Source organism: Lepus europaeus, chromosome 10 (genome assembly GCF_033115175.1).
Source record: "Lepus europaeus isolate LE1 chromosome 10, mLepTim1.pri, whole genome shotgun sequence".
NCBI classification, from domain to species: Eukaryota; Metazoa; Chordata; class Mammalia; order Lagomorpha; family Leporidae; genus Lepus; species Lepus europaeus.
In genome coordinates this window covers 13,364,635-13,383,439 of record NC_084836.1, presented here as the reverse complement: position 1 = coordinate 13,383,439, position 18,805 = coordinate 13,364,635, and the positions used below count along the sequence as shown (strand labels likewise).

Here is an 18,805-nt window from a genome sequence, read left to right as displayed (position 1 = left end):
TGGAGGGAGGTGGCCACGGCCTGTTTGTGGGTCCCTAAGAATTTTCCCCCTATGAGATGAGCTGGGGAGCTGTGTTGAGACCCTGGAGTACTGCCTGTGGCTGCAAAAGGGAAATCACGTGAACTCCAGGCCAGAGCCGAGCCTCACTTCCTGGGTGCCTGCTGGCTAAGCAGAGCCCCAGAGAGATGATGGCCTGCAGGGGGCGTCCCTGAGCAGCTTGGGAGGCCCTGGGGGAGGCTGGGCCCGCCTTCTAGAGAGGCCATGGAGAAGAGGACGCTGCGTGCCTGTTGCACGCCAGCCGGGGAGGGACTCGGCTGCCGCAGCAGACCACACCATTCAGCTGTGCCCGGAGATGAGCCCCAGCTGCGTGGGAGCAGTCAGCACGGGGTGGGGGTGGGACTCCCAGATTGCGGGGAGCAGGGTGCGTCTTGCTGCTGTGGGTCGTCCTGGATGAGGTGCTGCCAACTCGGTCCTTGCGGGGCCTCTCTCCCTCTTCCCCGCCACGGTTTCCCCGGGACCTGGCTCCCAGCTGGTGCCCATCAAACAATGGATGGTGCCTCTCGTCCCACCTCCTCCAGGAAGTCTTCTCTGACCTCATCCCTCCCACATCCGCACTGGGTGTCCCTCCTCTGTGCCCCCTTGGCCCCCCCGCGGGCACCAGGTGCTCACTGTCACTGTCATTATCTCCTTGCTTATCCGGGAGCTGGGGGGTGGTGGCTGCTCTTTGAGCCTGGCGGCATTGATTTTCCCGCCTGGTAAAGCCTTCTTCACACCCCTGGGTCTTTATCTCTCCTAGAGTCTCATTCGCATTATTCTTAGGGGCAGAGACCTGATGTCGGCCTAGCCAATCACAGCATTGCGGCCTTCTGGGCCACACTGATTGGTCCGGGGACGGTGATGTGACCCAAGCCAGGCCAATCAGTGAACAAGGCTTAGTTCCAGGCTTTGGTTTGAGATTCCCCGGGAAGAGTTATCTTTCTCCTGGCGCGGTGGCTGTGAGGCTGTGAGCCTGCAGCAGCGAGGCCTGCACAGGAGAAAGCCGGGCGAGGCGGGTGAGGGGGCGTCCCCAAGCCTTACCTGACGCTGGGCCTCTGGAGTGTTCAGCGACATGAGCCAGTAAACCCCCCTTCATGCTTAAACCAACTTGAAGCGCCACTGCTCAGAATTCTTAGCAGGTGGCATCGGATCCTTCCACCTTGGCCTTACTAGTGCTCAGCACAACATAGCATGCAGTTGGTGCTCAATAAGTGCTTACTGAACAGATTTCTGACCCCAAAGGGCATGCAGGAAAGAATGTGTGAGCGAGGCCGGGCTGATGGCACACGGCAGTGTGCAGGGGTGGGAACCTCTTTCTCTGCCCAGGGCCGTTTGCGTATTTATAACATCATCCACAGCCATATAAAATCATCAACAGAAAAGTTAGCCTGCTATAGAGCTATTGCATTTTGCGAGTCCTGCCTGTAGTTGCTTTGGCACGATCAGACCAAATGATTCTGCCAGTCTCAATGTGGCCCAGGGGCTGGACGTTCCGCACCCCTGGGGAAAAGACCCGAGGGGCCTTGAGCCCAAGTGCACCCGTGAGCCACGCGTGATTCACGGGAAATTGAGCCGTCCCTACTCACAGTGAGGGGGCACGAGGCCGAGAGTGGATGCCTCCTGCCTGTCGGAGCACAGGGGGCACTGGTGAGGGCGCCTGCCCCTCCCTGGAGCAGTGGGTGCGGGGCCAGCAACCCGCAAGGACTCGGATTCACGACACCCAGGCTCCAGTCTCAGCTCTGCCCTCGAGCTGCGCCGTGACCCTGACCTGTGACCCTCTCCGAACTCCCTTCTCCCATCTGGAAAGTGTGGGTTGTGTGGGCAGGAAAGGAGGTCGTGCCCAGGACAGGGCTCTGTGGGTGGAGAGGCAGTGGGCACTGGGCCAGGCAGCCTTCTTCCCTGGGGCTCCTCGCTGTAGCCCGGCCTCTTCCAGCACCTCCCTTGTCTCTTACCTCTCGGTCATGGCCACCTGCTCCAGCATGGCAGAGCCTGTATTGGCCTTCCAGTTCCCGGAGATGGAGGTTCTCCTGTAGCAGAACAAAGAACACACACTGAGGGCATTAGGCATACTGGCCACTGATCTGCTTTCCTTCTTTGCTTAGGCTGCTAGGAGACTCTGATGCAAATATCTGGCTCTTACTAGATATGGCACGTAACCTTAGGAACTCAGCTTGATTTTCTTGTTTTTATTTCCCTTCCTAATGGTTACCTTATTTTTTTATTGGATCTCAGATCTTGATTCCTAAGCCACCTTTGAAATCTAAAAATTTAATTTAAAAAGTGCCTACGCCATCAGATGAAATCCACCAAACCTTGTCCTCCTGATTTTGAGGCAAACTGGGGCAGTGTAGCCCTACCAATTCTGCAATTTTTTGAGGACCCCAAAATGTAGGAAAAATGATCTTTAGAGAGAAGGAATTACTCTTTTTTTTTTTTAAGATTTATTTATTTATTTGAAAGAGAGGTGATGGGGGGAGGGGAGGAGAGAGAGAGAAAAAAGGAGAGGAGAGAGACAGACAGACAGACAGACAGAGAATCTTCTATCCTTGATATAGTCCCTAAAAGGCCCAATGTCCAGGGTTGGGCCAGGCTGAAGCCAGGAGACTGGAACTCCACCCAGGTCTCCCACATGGGTGCAGGGTCCCAGGTACTTGGGCCATCTGCTGCTGCTTTCCCAGGCCATTAGCAGGGAGCTGGATCAGAAGTGGAGCAGCCGGGACTTGAACCGGTGCCCCAGCATGGGCAGCCAGCATCTGAAGCAGCAGCTTAATCCAGTGCCACAGCGCCAGCCCCTGGGGCCACTATGCCGCAGCAAAGAACAGGCAGACCAGCTGGGAGGCCGCCTGCCCCCTCCCCCTCCTCTGCTCCTTTGCCTCTTCTGCTCCAGCAACAAGGGACCTCGGCACCTGTGTGCCGCTGCCCAGGGCTCTCCCCCTTGGTCACAGCCCCCACCCCCTGACCTGCGCCCTTTCCTTTACCCCACGCAGGGCTTCGTCTCTCTCTTTGGCTCCCTAGGTCCTAGTCAGCCTGCAGCTTTCACCTGAAACGGGGCTTCCTGTCTAGCTCACCTGCCCAGCCAGAGCCGACCGCCCTGGCCCAAGCCCTACACCGGTGCTCAGCACCGCGCCTCTCCCTGCCTGCCCTGATGGCGCGGGAGCTGGGGGAAGAGGACGCGTCTGACTTTGTCCCGAGCATCCCTAGTGTCCTGGGCCTGGACGTGAGGCAGCCCCTGGACACACAGGCTGGAACGCAGACCGGGACAGAAGTATCCGCCTATGTCACACACTGTTTTAGTCTTTCCAAGAGGCTGTGAGGCGATGCCGTAGACAACAGCCGTCTATATCTCACAGTTCCGGGCATGGGAAATCCAAGGTGGAGGTGCCGGCAGCTTCCCCGTGGGGCGAGGACCTGCCTCCTGCGTTCTGGTTCGTAGCTGTGATGCTTCCATGAGAGGCCGCCAGTGGCTCCGCCTCCTAACCCCATCCCTTTGGGGATCTGAACTGCAATCTAGGAATTTGGGGGAGAGGGGGCGGACACAAACATTCACTTGAAGGTGCTTGACCTCACTTGAAGGGGCGGGAGGCGAGGGGCTGACCTAAGCAACTTTGGATCCGAGTGGAGACGGATGGCCGCACACAAGCACTGGACTGTAGCTGGTCAAGTTGCTTCCCGCAGGGCCAAGGGCTAAAGGTTTTGAAGCTGTCCCCGAAGGCTGGGATTGAACCAATACGTCAATGGCTGGTGCATCCTGGAGCCAAGGCCTCCTCTGCTACAGTGGGAGGTTGCAGATAGCAGCCGGGAGAGGGTAAAAGGAGCTACGAAGTATCAGATGCGCAAATTGGAGGCCTCCGCGTGATGCTATTTAGCTTCATGATGCTGTTGCGGCTGCACACGCAGAGAAATAACCAGGATGTGTGTGTCTACAGGGGTGAGGAGCACGCTTGATTTCCTTGCTGGGACGGCTAAGAGGACCCAGAACAATGACACCCCTGTCGCCACGAGCAGGAAGTGGGCCGGAGAGGAGGTTGAATGGTCAGGGCCAGGGGGGACATTCCACGCTGGGGTCTGACACGAAGCCCCTTCCTTGGATGGGGGCCAGTGCAGGGGCCAGGAAACCCCATGACAAATGACACATTGGAGCTGGCAGGCTGGAGGAGGCGCTGGCCAGAAAGGCTGCGGCAGTGAGGTCATCTTCCAGAAAAGAAACTGGGACAAGGTGTCGTCCGAGTCAAGTGGGAGCGGGGACAATGGAGAGAGGAGGGAAATGATATCATGGTGGGCAGTGAGGGCCACGGGCGTGCCCAGGGCAGAGGAGGGGAGCCTGTCAGCCTGCAGGGGGCGCCAGCTCTGGCCTGGGAGAGGGTGACTGACAAGACAGGGCAGCACCCTCCCCTGGGGAACGGGCCCCATCCCCGTCCTGGGGATATTTCCTTCTGGGTCACCTGCCCCTATCCCCTCCCACTGCTCAGGTGGGTAGCAAAACCCAGGGGTTGTCGCGAAGGCTATGATTACCCTCTGGCCCGTTTGCTGACCCTTGTCCTAGGAAATCCAGGTGGCACAAAACCAACCACGGGCCACACGGAAATGGCTGTGTGTGGCTGTGGTCAGCACACCTGTCTGCATAGAAACAGGTGGCAGCTGGATTTGCCTATGGCCTGGGGCTGGCCCGCCCTAGCCTAGGGTCCAAGCTAAGCCACACAGAAGCACACAGACAGACTTCCAACTGCCCAGGGCCAACCATGGCAGCTCTCAAACAAGCCTGCCTTGCACACAGTCAGTGCTCCATAAATGCTGGGCAAGCAGGTGGTGTTGGCTGCCTGAGGTCGCATCATTTCAATGCCAAGGCCGTCATTCCAGTGTGAGAGGCAGAAAGGCTTTGGAATCAGGTTTTTTAGGTGCTTAGGGGCCTTCAACAGTTTCGCGAAAAGGTACATTATGAGAAAAATGAATGCATGAATTTCAAGATTTTTTGTGCCAAAATATATGTGTATTTTAAGAGAAATTAATTAGCAGAGAGAGAGAGAGAGAGAGAGTTCTCATCTGGTCCTGCAGTGGCTGAGGCTGGGCCAGGTTGAAGCTGGGAACCAGGAACTCAGCCCAGGTCTCCCACACGGTGGCAGGGCCCCAAGTCCTTGGCCTGTCACCTGCTGCCTGCCCGCGTACACACTAGTTGGAAGCTAGAATCAGGAGCCAGAGCAGAGTGGGACTTGACCCAAGATCTTTCGCTGCGGGATGCAGGCATCCCAACCGGTGTCTTAACCAACGCCGGCCCCAAACTTGGCTTTTGGTCCCAGTGTCCACCAGCTCTGTGCAGTCCCCCTGGATAGCTCCAATCACGGCACTCTTCGGCTCAGCAGAGAACCCCAATCCATCCACGCAGCCTTCAACGCCCTTTCTCATTCGCACCCAGTTTCTTCAGCCTAGACTCTGACGACGTGGCATCCTGTGTGTCCTCCCAGTTCTCCCGGACAGGGCGCCCACTTTTCTTTCTTTCTCCGGGGGACCCTGCCCTTGTCTGTCTTCCCTGGGCCAGACTGAGACAGGTCAGCCCTCAGCTGCACTGGCTGGGGAAGGGTAAGAGCAGAGAACCACGGAGGACCACGAGGAGCCAGGGGAGGCTCCGCCCTCGGCCACACAGGCGCCTGTCGTCTCCGCCCCTCCCACCCGTCCCGCCAGCCCCACACGCAGGGACTCACATGTAGGCCTTGTAGTTGGCCCCGATTTTCTGGATGCGGATGTCGTACTTGGAGTCGATGAAGGCCTCGGTGGTGGCGTAGGTCTTGGCCATGGCCACCACGCTCGTGATGTCCTGGTAGTCGTGCTGGTTTTCCACTTTGATCTGTGTGGGAAGATGAGGAGGGGGTGAGTGTCAGCACTCCCCCTCCCCCCCGGCACTCGCCAGGCCCCTCCCTGCTGCTGGGAGTGCGGGCCCCATCGCTTGGGACAATGCCTGTGGGAAGACCACAGGAGGCCAATGACCTGATGCGTACCTGCCCGGGTGCAGACGGAGGAGGGGCCCAGCCCTCTTAGGGAGGCTGGGAGTCTTTGGAGAAGGGGGCGCTCTGGCCGGGGCTGGGGGGATGAACACACCTTGCAGGCCGACCTCTGGGGCGCAGGAGTGCCATACTCAGGTCAGGGCTCAAGGACCCGCAGGTGTCAGGGAGAGGGCCCATGGTTCCACCTGGCTAAGGTGCGAGGTGGGAGCAGCTGGGAGGGGGCGGTGAGAAGTGGGATCATGGAGGGTCCCGATGCTTCTGGGAAGGAGCTGGAATTTTAGCCTGAAGACTTTAGGAAGCCACAGAAAGAATTGCAACAAGAAAGTGGCTTCCTTTCACGTTTTCGAAAAATCATGCGACCAGTTGCATAGAGGATATGGGACACAGAGACAGCAGGGTGTGTGTAGTTTGTGGGACATTGCGTGTGTGATACGTTGGCATGTGGTCGGTGCATGGTGCGTGTCCCTGTGTGTGTGTGTGGTGGGGTGTGGTGTGTAGGATGTGGGATGTGCCTGCGTGGTGTTCGCTGTGTGTTGTGTGTTGTATGTGGGGTGGAGTTCGTGGCGCTTGTGTGTGTGTGCAGTGTATGAGTGTGTGTGTGTGTGTGCATGGACAGGCGAGCTTGCTAGGCCAAAGGCCTAGGGGGAGAAACTCACACTGTTTACTGGGCTGAGGCCAGGAACATGGGGTGGTGTCCTGGGGTCAGGGAGAGGGCCCAGGAGAGCTTCCAAGGCCAAGTGCAGGGGACGAGGCCAAGCTCTGTGATACTGATCTCAGGACAGAACAAGGCGGCCTCCCGGCGGCTGCGGACAGCTGGCCGGCGGCCCCTCCCCGTTGGCCGTGGGGGCCCTGCCTGGTCGGGGGGGGGTCCCTTTCCCATGCACCCTCGCCCCGGCAGCAGGGGAATGCTGAGGCCAGAGCAGACGCTGGCAGAGCCCAGACTCCCCTTGGCGGGGGAAGGGGGGGTAGGGAGGTTCATCCTCAAGATTCCACCCTCTCCACCCTCTTCTCACACCCTCCCTCCTAGCCCATTCCTGCCCACGTCCATCCGTCCCACAAGAAGGCGCACTCGCATGGTCACCAGCTTTGCAGCCTGCAAGGTGCCCTCCCCGCCCCTCTGTGGCACCCAGAGCAGAACGGAGAGGCACATGGGCCGGGCCTTATTGTGTTCATTTCACAGATGGCAAAACTGAGCTTCCTGGCCGGGGCCCGGGGCATCAAGCAGCTAGGCACAGAGCTGGGAGCAACGCTCTGGACTCCAAGGGCATGGCTTCACTTTGAACCGTCTCCTGGTCTCGGCGGGGGCAAGCCTGCTGTGTGACTGTCACAGATGGAGCGACTGCGGAGGCAGGCCGGGCACAGCCTCTCTCTCCCGGCCCTGTGATGGCTCCGAGGCCCGCCCTGCAGAGAAGGTGAGGCCACTGGGCAGGAGTTCCCTGTCCCACGCCCCTGCCCCCGAGCTCGCAGACATCCTACTGCTGGCTCCCAGCTGTATTGCACCTGCTCAGCCTCCTCCCTTGGTGCCAGGTCTCTACGGCTCTGGCTGCTGGCTGTCCACACCTTCCCTAGTAATGGGGCCCTAGGTTTTAGCTGGGCACCCTTACAGGTAGGCATGGCCGCCTCTCCAAGTGCTGGCCAGGGAAGGCTGGGTAGATGTGAACATGAACCTGGATATGATATGACATGATATGACCTGAACCTGGATATGAGATGAACATATGACACAAACATGGCTGGGACATGAACATATGGCATGAACATGGATGTATGAATATGAACATAGATATGACATGAACAATTGCTAGGTGGAGTCCTGAAGATGAAAGGCATCTTTCTTTTTCCCTTTTCCTTCTTTGCTCTGGCTGGGATGTGGATAAGATGGTTTGAGCAGGAGCAGCCATCATGGGCCATGGGATGGGAGGCACCTGGTGAGAATGGTTGGGTAGGAACATGGCCTGGGTCCCCAACACCGTAACACCCCTCTGAGCTCTTGATTGTGTATGCTCAGCCTCTTACAGGATGGAGAAATATTCCTTAATCATTTTTATGCCACCGTCATTTTGGTGTTCGTTAAAGCAGCCCAACTCTAATTCAGCTGTGGATTTCAGTCACTTGCTAGTTACTGAGCCTCTGTTCCACACGGTTCAGGACCCACCGTTCTCAGAAATGTTGCTTCCCTGGTGCTCAGCTGCTGTCCCCATCTCTATGTCCTCACATCTCATCCCCTGAACTCGGTCTGCTCAGATTTCACTCCTCGCCGTTCCACAGGAAGGGACTGGCAAAGGTCCCCTTTGACCCCCTCGCACCCGCTTGCTGACCAATCCCACAAAGTTCCTTGGCCCTCGTCCTGCCTTGGCCCTGTGTAGCACCCCAAGGGAGCGAGCTTTTTTGGAAGTCGGTGTCCACACTGTCATTCCCTCCCAGGTCTCCTCCTGTCTTCCCAGCAACTCCTTCACAGCCGACCTCGCCTCCTCTTCCTCTTACATTCTTTTGAGTGCCCTGGGGGGCACGAGGAGCGAGTCAGAGTTACCGGAATGAAAGGTGGGGGTGGGAGCTTGCACGATAGCTTGTCTCATCCCCAGGTCTGTCCCCCACTGGTGGCCCTGGGAAGGAGCAGGACTTCTACGTCTTGGTTCCTAGCTAGCACAGCACATGCACCATGGGCTGCCCTGGAGGTGTCTGCTGTCCACAGCATCCAGGTCCCTCTTCATCCTCAGGCATAAAAACCCTGATAGGGGCTGGTGCTGTGGCACAGCGGGTAAAGCTGCCGCCTGGTCTGCAGTGCCGGCATCCCATATGGGCGCCCGTTCGAGTCCTGGATGCTGCACTTCCAATCCAGCTCTCTGCTATGGCCTGGGAAAGCAGTGGAGGATGGCCCAAGTCCTTGGGTCCCTGCAAACGCATGGGAGACTGGAAGAAGCTCCTGGCTCCTGGCTTTGGATCGGTGCAGCTCGGGCCGTTGCAGCCAATTGGGGAGTGAACCAGGGGATGGAAGACCTCTCTCTCTCTCTACCTCTCTCTCTCTCTCTCTCTGCCTCTCCTCTCCTCTCTCTGTGTAACTCTGACTTTCAAATAAATGAATAGATAATTTTTAAAGGAACCCCCTGATAAACAGTTCACTTCCCCATCTCTCTGGCACCTCTGTGTGGCCACATGACCATTCTTTGGCCAATGGGATGTGAGCAGGAAATGTACTTGAGCGTCCAGGCTAGGAGAGGGATTCCTCCTTCCCCTCCCCCCCCAGGCTGGATTGTGGAGCATCTTTGACCTTGAGGACAACACCCTAGGCCTCAGGGATGGATGATCAGCGAGCTGGGAGGAGCCTGGGTCCCAGAAACCAAGGCGGCCTCGGACCAGCCTTAGGCCGCTGTTGCCTGGACCGTAGGTGGCAGCCGAAGTCCCAGCTGGTTTAAGCAGTCCCAAGTACAGGTTACGGCAGCCGGACTGTCTCCCAGGTGGTACACAAGCCCAGCAATGCACCATGCGTTCTTTCCCAGGGTGGACAGAAGAAAGCCAAGAGACAAGAGGTAGATCTGGTGGTCCAATTAGTCAGTGGTCAGCCCAGCCTCCCTCAGGAACCTGAGAGGTCTGGGGTAAGGGCTCCCTCTTCCCCGCCAAGGAGAGACTCAACTCTCTCTTTCGCAGGCTGTGTCAAAGTCTCCTAGGAGCCCTGGCCAAACGCTCCTGGTAACTTCCTGTTCTTTTCCTTACAGAGGGGCTCCCAAGCTGCCCCCTGGATCCAGCTGCACCTGTCTCCCGACTACACTGTGTGCTTCCTGGAGACAATGACTCTCACTCCCCACAGCGCACCCTGAGCACTGCAGCTGCTAAGGGGTGTTTGCTGGGTGGGGAGTGGAGCAGGAGTGAAGACAGGGGAGCTCAGACAGAGGCAGAGAAAATGGCTCTCAGGGTGCACGCCTTATACGGCGAGCTTCCCCGAGGTGCTTGCGCTGGGTGCGCCCTCTCGGAGGGTTCCGGCCTCCAGCACAAGTCCTTGCGGATTCGATGAGGTTTGGGACACTGGAGAAGTGGGGGGTGCAGGCGGTCTGGAGGTGGAGGGGTGCTGGGAGGGTCGGCGGGCCCAAGAGGGCAGGTGGGGTAAGAGGGCGTTGAGGACAGCAGCTGGGGGAACGGCCGCCGGCCTGGGCAGGGCGACTTGGCGCTGTGCTTTATTTGTTGGCTGGACACCCCTCGAAGGGTTCAGAGAGACAAGCTGAAAACAGGAAGCCCCAGATGAGCTGCGATCCGAGATTGCCCGTTTGCTGCCCCGAGGAGCTGCGAGGGGGCTCCCGAGGGACACGCCCACCCTCTCTGCTCGCCTCGTCCTCCTCCCTCCCTCCTCCGCCTTCCCTTCTCCCCGTCAGGGCCCCTGCTGCCCTCCTGGCCTCCTTCCTTCCATGTCCTCCGCTGCTTCCCGAGCCCTCCTCACTGTCGCCTCCTCCTCTGCTCTCAGCTTCTCCTCCCCGGGTCCCCGTGCAGTTTCTCCTGCTCCGCTCCTCCCCTCTCCTGCTTTCTGGATCACTCTAACATCCTCGGGGGCTTTGTGTGCACACATGTGTGTGCATGTGTGTGCGCACGTGTGTGCTCTGTCCTGGGTGCGAATGAGTGAATGAAGGGTGGGAACAGAGGGGCAGAGACACTGGAAGGAGTGGTTGGGACGCAGTGTCGTGTTCTGAGTGGGATTCCGATCCCCAGTTCCAGCCTGGAATTCTCTGTTTGCTTGAACAGCTCCGATCTGGGGAGCTCAGGGAGGGGCAAGGCAGTGCAGGTGGGTTATGACCTCACGGCTCACAGGCAACGGTGAAAGTGAAACCAGGCCAGCACAGAGACCCACGGGCTCAGTTATACTTTGCAGGGCTGAGTCGCTTCATTTTGCTTTCTATCTTCCAGAAAGCTGTTTCTGCATTTCCTTGTGTAATTACACAGCCACACCTGCTTGAGGCGGAAGTCAGAGGTACAACATCAAGCTGTGCGTCTCCCGTGCCTCCACCATTTCTCCCCTCTGCAGGTAACCTTTGGTTTTGGCTTAACCCCTTCAATGCATTTTGAAGGCAAATATGTATCTTCCCTGTTAGAAAGTCTTGAGGTTAGCACAGCATGCTCACTATTCTGCACGCTCCTGTTCTCACTGCACAGCCGGCCACGGACCAGTCCAGGGAAGGACACGGATGTCCGCCTCCATCTTTTCCTGATGGAAAACCAATCCGTTATGTGCCGTACAACCACAGAGATAGCCGGTCCCTTGCCGACCAGTGTGTGGACCGCGGTCAATGCACCATCCCATGGTACCACGTCCCACTGTCTCTTGATGCCAAATGTCCTTTATGGGCAGAGGGCCCACCCAACATCCATCCACCTCTGCCCACCCATCGCTCCTGGCCGCCCATCCCCTTCTGCAGAAACTCTGTCCTCTCCAGGTCCTGCAAGGCTTCTGATGGAAGTGGCAAACCCCGAGAGTACAGAATGTGGCCCTCATGTCTAGAGAGTTTCCTCTTACAAACTGTGCCCCCCGCAGAGGGCCTTCTGTGCACCCATGTGTTGGCTTCTGTTTCTTGACAATGAATTTTTAGAAGCAGACTTGCTGTTGCCCAACTTTTACTTGAGTATCCTGTTGTACGTGTTGTGTCTTGGAAATTTACCATACGTCCTTTCTAGAGCAAGTAGTGCAAAATACTCCTCTTGGGTCCCCAATAGGTGGCCCAGTGTCTGGCATCTCGCAAAAGCTCAATAATTATAGAATGTGTAAGTTAATGAATGAATGAATGCAATCATTGTCCAATCCTCAGACGGATGGCCATTTGGCCAAATCATTTGTGTATCCTATAAATATGTAAATAGCATCTAATGTATTCCAGAACCTCTATAATGATCTGGATAACCCTTACACTAACCTGCAGACCTCAGAAGACATGGAATTGGGATGATCATACAGGACACAGATTTGTAGCCGGACGAACAACCAAGTACAAAGAAGTGTTTATTGGTCTTTCAGTGTCAGCAAATAATCTCAATTATTCAACTACAGAGAATTAAGTTTTATTGAACGCTTCATAGATGCTAGGTGCTATGCTATAATAATGACGCTTATTATAATTTTATTTAAACATCATCATAATACTGTAAGATACTTGTTGCTATCACCAATAACTGACCAGGAAACTGAAGCTCAGAGAAGTAATCTAAGTAAGGCCAAGCAGCTTTAGGAATTAGGACTAGCAAGGGCCCACCAAAGTCGTGAGTGACACGGAGCTGAGAGGCCTGGTTACGGGTTGAGGCTGGGAGATGGAAGGGTGGGGGAGAGCAAGAGAGCTGGCTGTTGGCAGGGTGAACGTAAAGCCCTCCCCCGGGACATGTGGATCCCTAGGGTCTTGTGTACAATATGACCTGGAGGTATTCACCAAGGACAAGCACCACATGGGGCTTATGAACGCCAGCTTGGAGTTCAGCTGCATTAATAGAAGCAAGATAATTAATAGACTCGAGGCTCCACTTGGATACCAATCATACATCTCTTACCCCCTGTTGCATCTCCAGCCTCCAGCACCAGTGTCTGGAAGAAAGCTGGGTGTAATGGACACTCAGGACGTATCTATAAATTCCATACTCCGGTGTGTTTATCCAATCAGCAAACCAATGTATTGCATGCTTGTTCCTCCTAGAGGTGCTTAAACAATAGCAAAGTCCTTGAAGAGCTCATTCTAGCGGAATGGCAGGGAGAAGGACACAGACGATGGTGTGGGGCAGTGGAGGAGGTGCTCTGGAGAGGGGAAGGCGGGAGGGGAAGGCTGAGAAGGAGGGGCAGAGTCACAGGTGGTTACTGGGGAAGACCGTTCTGAGACGGATGAAGTGAGGATGTGAGTGTGCAGGCAAGGAACGGCAAGTGCAAAGGCCCCGAGGCAGGAACACCCCGTGTATTCTGGGTAGAGGTGGGGGATGGGCTTATCTGATCCAGGCTGGTGAAACTACCTATAGAGCACATTGATGTTGACTAATTCTGGCACCACACTGTTTAGGAGATTGCCAAATGGGGGCATTTCAAGAGAGTAAAGGGTCTGAAACCTGCTCATATTAGGCTTGGGTTAAAAAGAGTGATTTACATATCCTGCCTAATCAATTATTGGCACATGGTAAATGGTCCATAAATATTTGTTCAACCGGGGCGGTGGTGGGGAGGAAATTCAGTAGCAACAGTATGTCTTGTGGAAAATATCCAAAAGATTTTTTTAAATTGCTAAGAAATATTTAGCATATTATATGAGTAATAATAATGGTATAGCTATCTAAAAACCGTTAAATGATAGTAATACTGTCAATTTTATTAGGAGCCAAATTTTTAAGTATAAGGCAAAAGAGATGCAATTTTAAAATCCAAGAAATTAAGGAGAAATTCTATAATCTGAGATTGTCCACCTATAGTGATTATAGACCCAGACTCCAGAAATAAGCTTTGGATCTACACCAGGGGTATCACACAGAGCTCTGTAAAATATAATCTGAGATTGTAATTCAAAATGTCAGTCTGACTTTATGCTGTATTTTCCTCTTTAATACATGTATTTTCTTCTGTGTTCACTGAAAAGGTCTAGAAAGAACAACCAACAATATAGTAATGAACATATTTAACACTCAGACCGTAGTCTCTAGAAACCATTTTCTTGGTGGTTTTAATGAGGGCTCTTTGGGGGGATGGTAGATTGTAGGTTTGGGGCAGGAAATACACATGATCATCTTAGACCATCTTATCATGCTAGAAAGAGTGGGTATCATGTCAGAAAGACACATGTGAATCAACTTGAAAGGACTCCATTTAGTCAAAGGTGGGATCATTTGAGTATTAGATAAAATAAATGACTTTGATGGATTGAAATATATCAAATTGTTCATAATTTTTAACAAGCCACTGGTTGCCATTGGAGGATGCTAAGACCCAGTCTCACTATTCTAAAATGGTCAATAAAGAGATGAAGAAGTGTCCTTTTATGATGAATTCCACCCAATAAATGCAGGAGTACGAGAATGAGAACATTCTCCTTCCACAGCCCCCGAGGCAGTGATGGATCAGAGCAGTGCTCAAGGTCACGATGACCTGGGAATGGGGGTTGGGAAATCATGATGTGTGGATCATACAGGCAACACGGCATTCACAGACCAGTCCTGACATCCCCAACGAGAGACCACCAGACCCCCCTTGTGCCTCCAGACTCACAAGGGAAATGCACACCTCAACCCAGGAAGTGTTCTTGCCAAAACCCAGGACCTGAGTCGGATCCGATCTCCATGTCTAACCCCTGGGTGATGGGAAAGGCAGGCAAAAGAGGCGCAACCTGTAGCGGCCATCAGTCAAGTTCAGAGTGAGGAAAGTTCTACTGAAAAGTGGTGTCCTGCTCAACAGAGAGATGACAGGAAAACAAGAAACAGAGAAAAAGGAACTGCTATAGATCAAAAGAGATTTAGGTCCTAGGATCGTGTGAATAGTAAGGCTGAGTTTGGGTATGATGAGAACAAATCAATTAACAGGGGCTTTGAACACTGAATCGATGGTGGGTGATATTAAAGAATTAGGAAGATTTTGGAGAGATTTTAAGTGCAATAATGGTGTTTGGCTCTGCTAAAGAAAAAAAGGAAGCTTTTAGGTGTTAGAAATGTACTCTGAAACATTCATGGGAGAAATGATATCTGGGACTTGCTTTAAAATAATCTGTGACCCATGGATACAGAAAGTTAGGGAGCAGCTGCCGAGGACTGAGAAGAGGGAAGGAGCAGAGGGTGTTAATGGCCGGGGGCGTGACGGAAGCATCCGGGTTCCGCCTTGTGAACAAACCCCACTGAATTGTATTCTTTAGAAGTGAGCATTGTTTGAGAGTCAGAGCTGACTTTTCAGAAATGAGAAAAGTATCCAGCAATGTTTGAGAGCAAGTGTGGAGGTGTATGTAAAACAAAATTGGCCATCAGTGGACAATGGTGGACTTTGAGTGACTGGTCCATGGAGTTCCAGTTTACCATGCTCTCTTCTTTTGCAAGTGTTTGAAAATTTCCATAATAAAAGGTTAAAACCAAGCAGGAAGGCAGAAGTCATAAGGGTGAGGGCAGCATTGTACTGGGAATGAGATGAAAGTGCACACGGTAACGTGTGGCTGTGGCTGGGACTCCTTTTTTGGCGTGACTACCCAAGACAAGGAAATGGTCAGTAACACCATTCCGTCTCCCTGGGGAGGACAAGGAGCCATAAATCTAAGAGATTTACAACCATTCGTACAATGAAACAGTCTAACAATCCCCTGCGCCGCTCCTGGAGAGGACACTGTGACATGTGACAGACGGCAGCTCCCACAATGCTCTCTGATGATCGAGTGTTTCTTAGAATATCCCCAGGTGCAGGCTCAGGTGCTGGTCTGCTCGGGCTACCGTGATGAGATACCACAGACCATGGGGCTTCGACAACAGGCACTTACTTATTTCTGACATCTTGAGGCTGGGCAGTCTGAGAGCAGGGTTCTGCTGGGGGCCCCTTCCTGGCTTGCAGAGGGCTGTGTCTGGCCCCTTCCTGGCTTGCAGAGGGCTGTGTGTTACTGATGTCCTCACGCGGTGGAGAGAGTGTGTCTCTGGCATCTCTGCCTGCAAGGCCACTGATCCCATCCTAAGGGGCCCACTCCTGTGACCTCATCTGTCCTAATTCTCTCCCACAGGTCCCATCTCCAAATGCCATCGCATGGGGGTGAGGGCTTTAACTTGTGAACTCCAAGGGGACAGAGCTCAGCCAAGAGCATCTCACTCAGGTCAGCCACGAGCATGGCTCTAAGGAAGCACCTGGAGGTGGCCAACGACATGCACTCTGGTGATACCTGGATCTGTTTTCTGTAAACTATGGTTCTTGCATAAAATGGTCAAAGCTATGAACAGGAAATGTCTCTCTTACTCGAACTTCATGCCTCCTGCTGCTAAGATTCCTTCGTGCCCTCTGGAAATACCCCATGAACGTCACAATGTGAGGGGATGTGCAATGGATCTCACCCACAGAGGAGAATGTTGAGGTGTGAATTTCTCTGGAGAGAGTTGCACCAGCCTACTCTCCCCTCCTGACCCCTCTTCTAGGCGCTTCCACGAGACGCAGCAGAACCAAGAGAGCAATTTCAAAAATTTCACAGAAAAAGGAACGAACAGATATGTTCATTTAGGTGCAAAGAACTTTTGAAATCCATGCAGTATTTTCATAATATACGTTTTCTATGAACCTTTCGAGGATCCCTCTGTACATGGATTTGAAAACTTTTGCACCAAAATAAACATAGATTTTAATTCCATTTTCTCCTTGAACTTTTGGAAGTGGCCCCGTGTATATTCTGAGCAGTGAGATGGGGCTCAGCGGACGGGTGCCGACCACTTCCCGGGGCCTCTGAGGATGAGCTTCCGGGCGCTGGGATGGACCTGCATGTGGGTCTATTCAAGCTCAGAGTGCAAAACTTCCTGTGGACACAAGTGGGCTGCGTGGGAGCAAGGCCAGCTTCGAACCCCTTAAAATCTTACATCTGGGGGAGCTGCAGCTGATGGAGAGACAGCGCCACCTCCCTCGGGTGGTCCAGGCACTGTCGTTCTCATCGGAGCCATGCAACCATGTCCCTGTGAAATTCCTCTTGCCCAGGCCATGTGTCCAGCTGATTTCCCGTGAGCACCTCTGCAGGTGAGCCAAGCCCTCAGTGCTTTTAAAGACCCCCAGGCTGAAGTTCAGCCCAGGCTGAAAATTACGACTTTGATCATCTCTGCTGCCTTCCGCCACGCTGGTCCTGCGTCACTGCCTTTGCACTCTGGGACGATTTCCCCCAAGCTGTCTATGGCCAGGGGACCTCTCTGTGGAGGCTTTTCCAGCTGCTCTCTGCCTGCTCTGGGCAATCTCTGCTGGGTTACACTGATTTAATATTATCGTTTTGCTTAGCACCTGAGCCCATCTGAAATGACTTGTCTGTTACTATGTTTACTGCCTTTCTCTTCCACTAACACGGAAGCCCATGGCACTGGGAACCTCCTCCTGTGTCTTGCTAGGGAGGTAATGTAACAGGGTGTTTAAGAATGCAAGTTCAAATTCCAGCCCCATTACTGATTTGTTGTGTGACCCTGGGGACGTTAGCTAACTTCTCTTGTTGAGCATGAAGTGAGATGTCACAGGCAAGCGGTTTGGAGGAGCGCTTGACTCATTACACGCATCCAGTAAATGTCACAACCATTATGCTTCTCCCCCTTCCTCCCCGTAACACCCAACATAAGGCTTGACACACAGTAGGTGCTCAGTAAGTATTTGCGGATAGGGTGAATGAAGGAAGTGCTTCGAGAAGAGAGCCTGGGCAGAGGGGAGAAAGAGATGTCAGGGCCCTGAGATTGAAACAGAGAGACTCACAGTCTAAACAGAAAGCCGAGCCTCGAAGTCTTCTTACTGGAAACGGAGGGTTCTTTGAGATCCACGCCTGAGGAAGTGGCAACTCCATCTCCCCTTGGAAGGGCACTCAGGGCAGGGGGCCAAGATCCTTCCCAGAAAATGGTTTGGAATCCGCCCCAACCCAGAAACACATGAGCACCTCAAGTTCACTTGCGCTGCTTCAATCGCCTAGAAAACATTGAACGCCAAGCATGAGCAGCTGCTCCCCCAGCCAAGTCCACGTCCACCACATCTCCCTCTGTCAAGGTCCCCGTTGGAGCCCGCTCCTTCCTGGGGCGATGGCTGAGGCCCATTTGTTTTTCTAAAACGAAGATAACTGCATGAGGTCACATACTGAACCCGGTTATTGACAAATCAGCGAAAAGTCAGGAGGATGTCTACCAAAAATAATAGTAGGCTCAGCCTGTTGCTCCATGGTCTTTCTGGCAGTCAGTGGCTGCCAGGGCCAGCCAGGAAGCCAGGCCTCTCCTAGTCTGAGATAATAAACCCAGAACCCTGGCACAGCTGTGGTTGCTTGTTTTCTATTTTTCTAGCAGGAAGGCATGCGTCCAGCTCATTCCAAAGTGGTATCAGCTCATCAAGAAACTAGTTAAATGGGGTGAAAATGGGCGGGCTCCATGGCTGGGTCACCACCCAGTAAATTCTTAACCAGGCTTGTAGGCCTAGACTTGCCAGGCGGGATTAGCAGAGGTCTGATACGACTGCCAGGCCGTGCTCATGGAGTTTAGCTCAGACCCTGAGCTTGGCTTCAGTGACTGAGCAGCGGCACACGGGGGTCACCAGCACCCAACACAGAGTTTTCTCAAACTTCCTTGGTTCCTGGCATCCATTCCAGGGACCTTTTTTTTTTTTTTTTTTTTTTTTGCCCACTGCCTTCCTAGGCCAAAAGAAATACCAAACAGTTTAACCTATTAAGTAGTTAGTGCTGAATAGCTTAGTGTTTATGTCCTAAAAACTTAGTAACTGGTTAGAAGAAAGCATACACTATTTGGATTTCACTCCTAAACAGCAACCATTGTTTACTCCTGGGATGGGAGTATTTGTTGGGCACTGCACGAATTCCCAAACCCTAGGATCAGACTGGATGCTATCACCCTCATTTCCTGTTCCTTGTTGATTTTCACATGACACTTGCTTTTTAGCATGACCACTGTCAACATCCCAGCCTCACTAAATTACGACACCATTGAAAGGAACATGTCATCTAGACCAGAAACGCTCAACTCCTCTGGCTAGTAATGAGAGTGGCCGAGAATTGCTGTTTCCCTTGGACATGCAAAACATACCGCGTTGGCCCTGGGAGTCCCTGGTCCCCTGGGGCATCTCGGTGCGGTCTGGGAACTGT

At 53.7% G+C, this 18,805-nt stretch overlaps 1 protein-coding gene across 1 annotated transcript in view; it reads right to left on the bottom strand.

Annotated features, from left to right (window-relative positions):
- SYN3 (synapsin III) overlaps window positions 1-18,805 on the bottom strand; it is a 413,512-nt gene that overhangs the window by 17,703 nt on the left and 377,004 nt on the right. The window contains exons 7-8 of the mRNA XM_062201982.1: window positions 5,733-5,875; window positions 1,989-2,063 (exon numbers count right to left, since the gene is read on the bottom strand). Coding sequence (XP_062057966.1) covers window positions 1,989-2,063; window positions 5,733-5,875 — 218 coding nt within the window. The remainder of the gene's footprint in view (window positions 1-1,988; window positions 2,064-5,732; window positions 5,876-18,805) is intronic.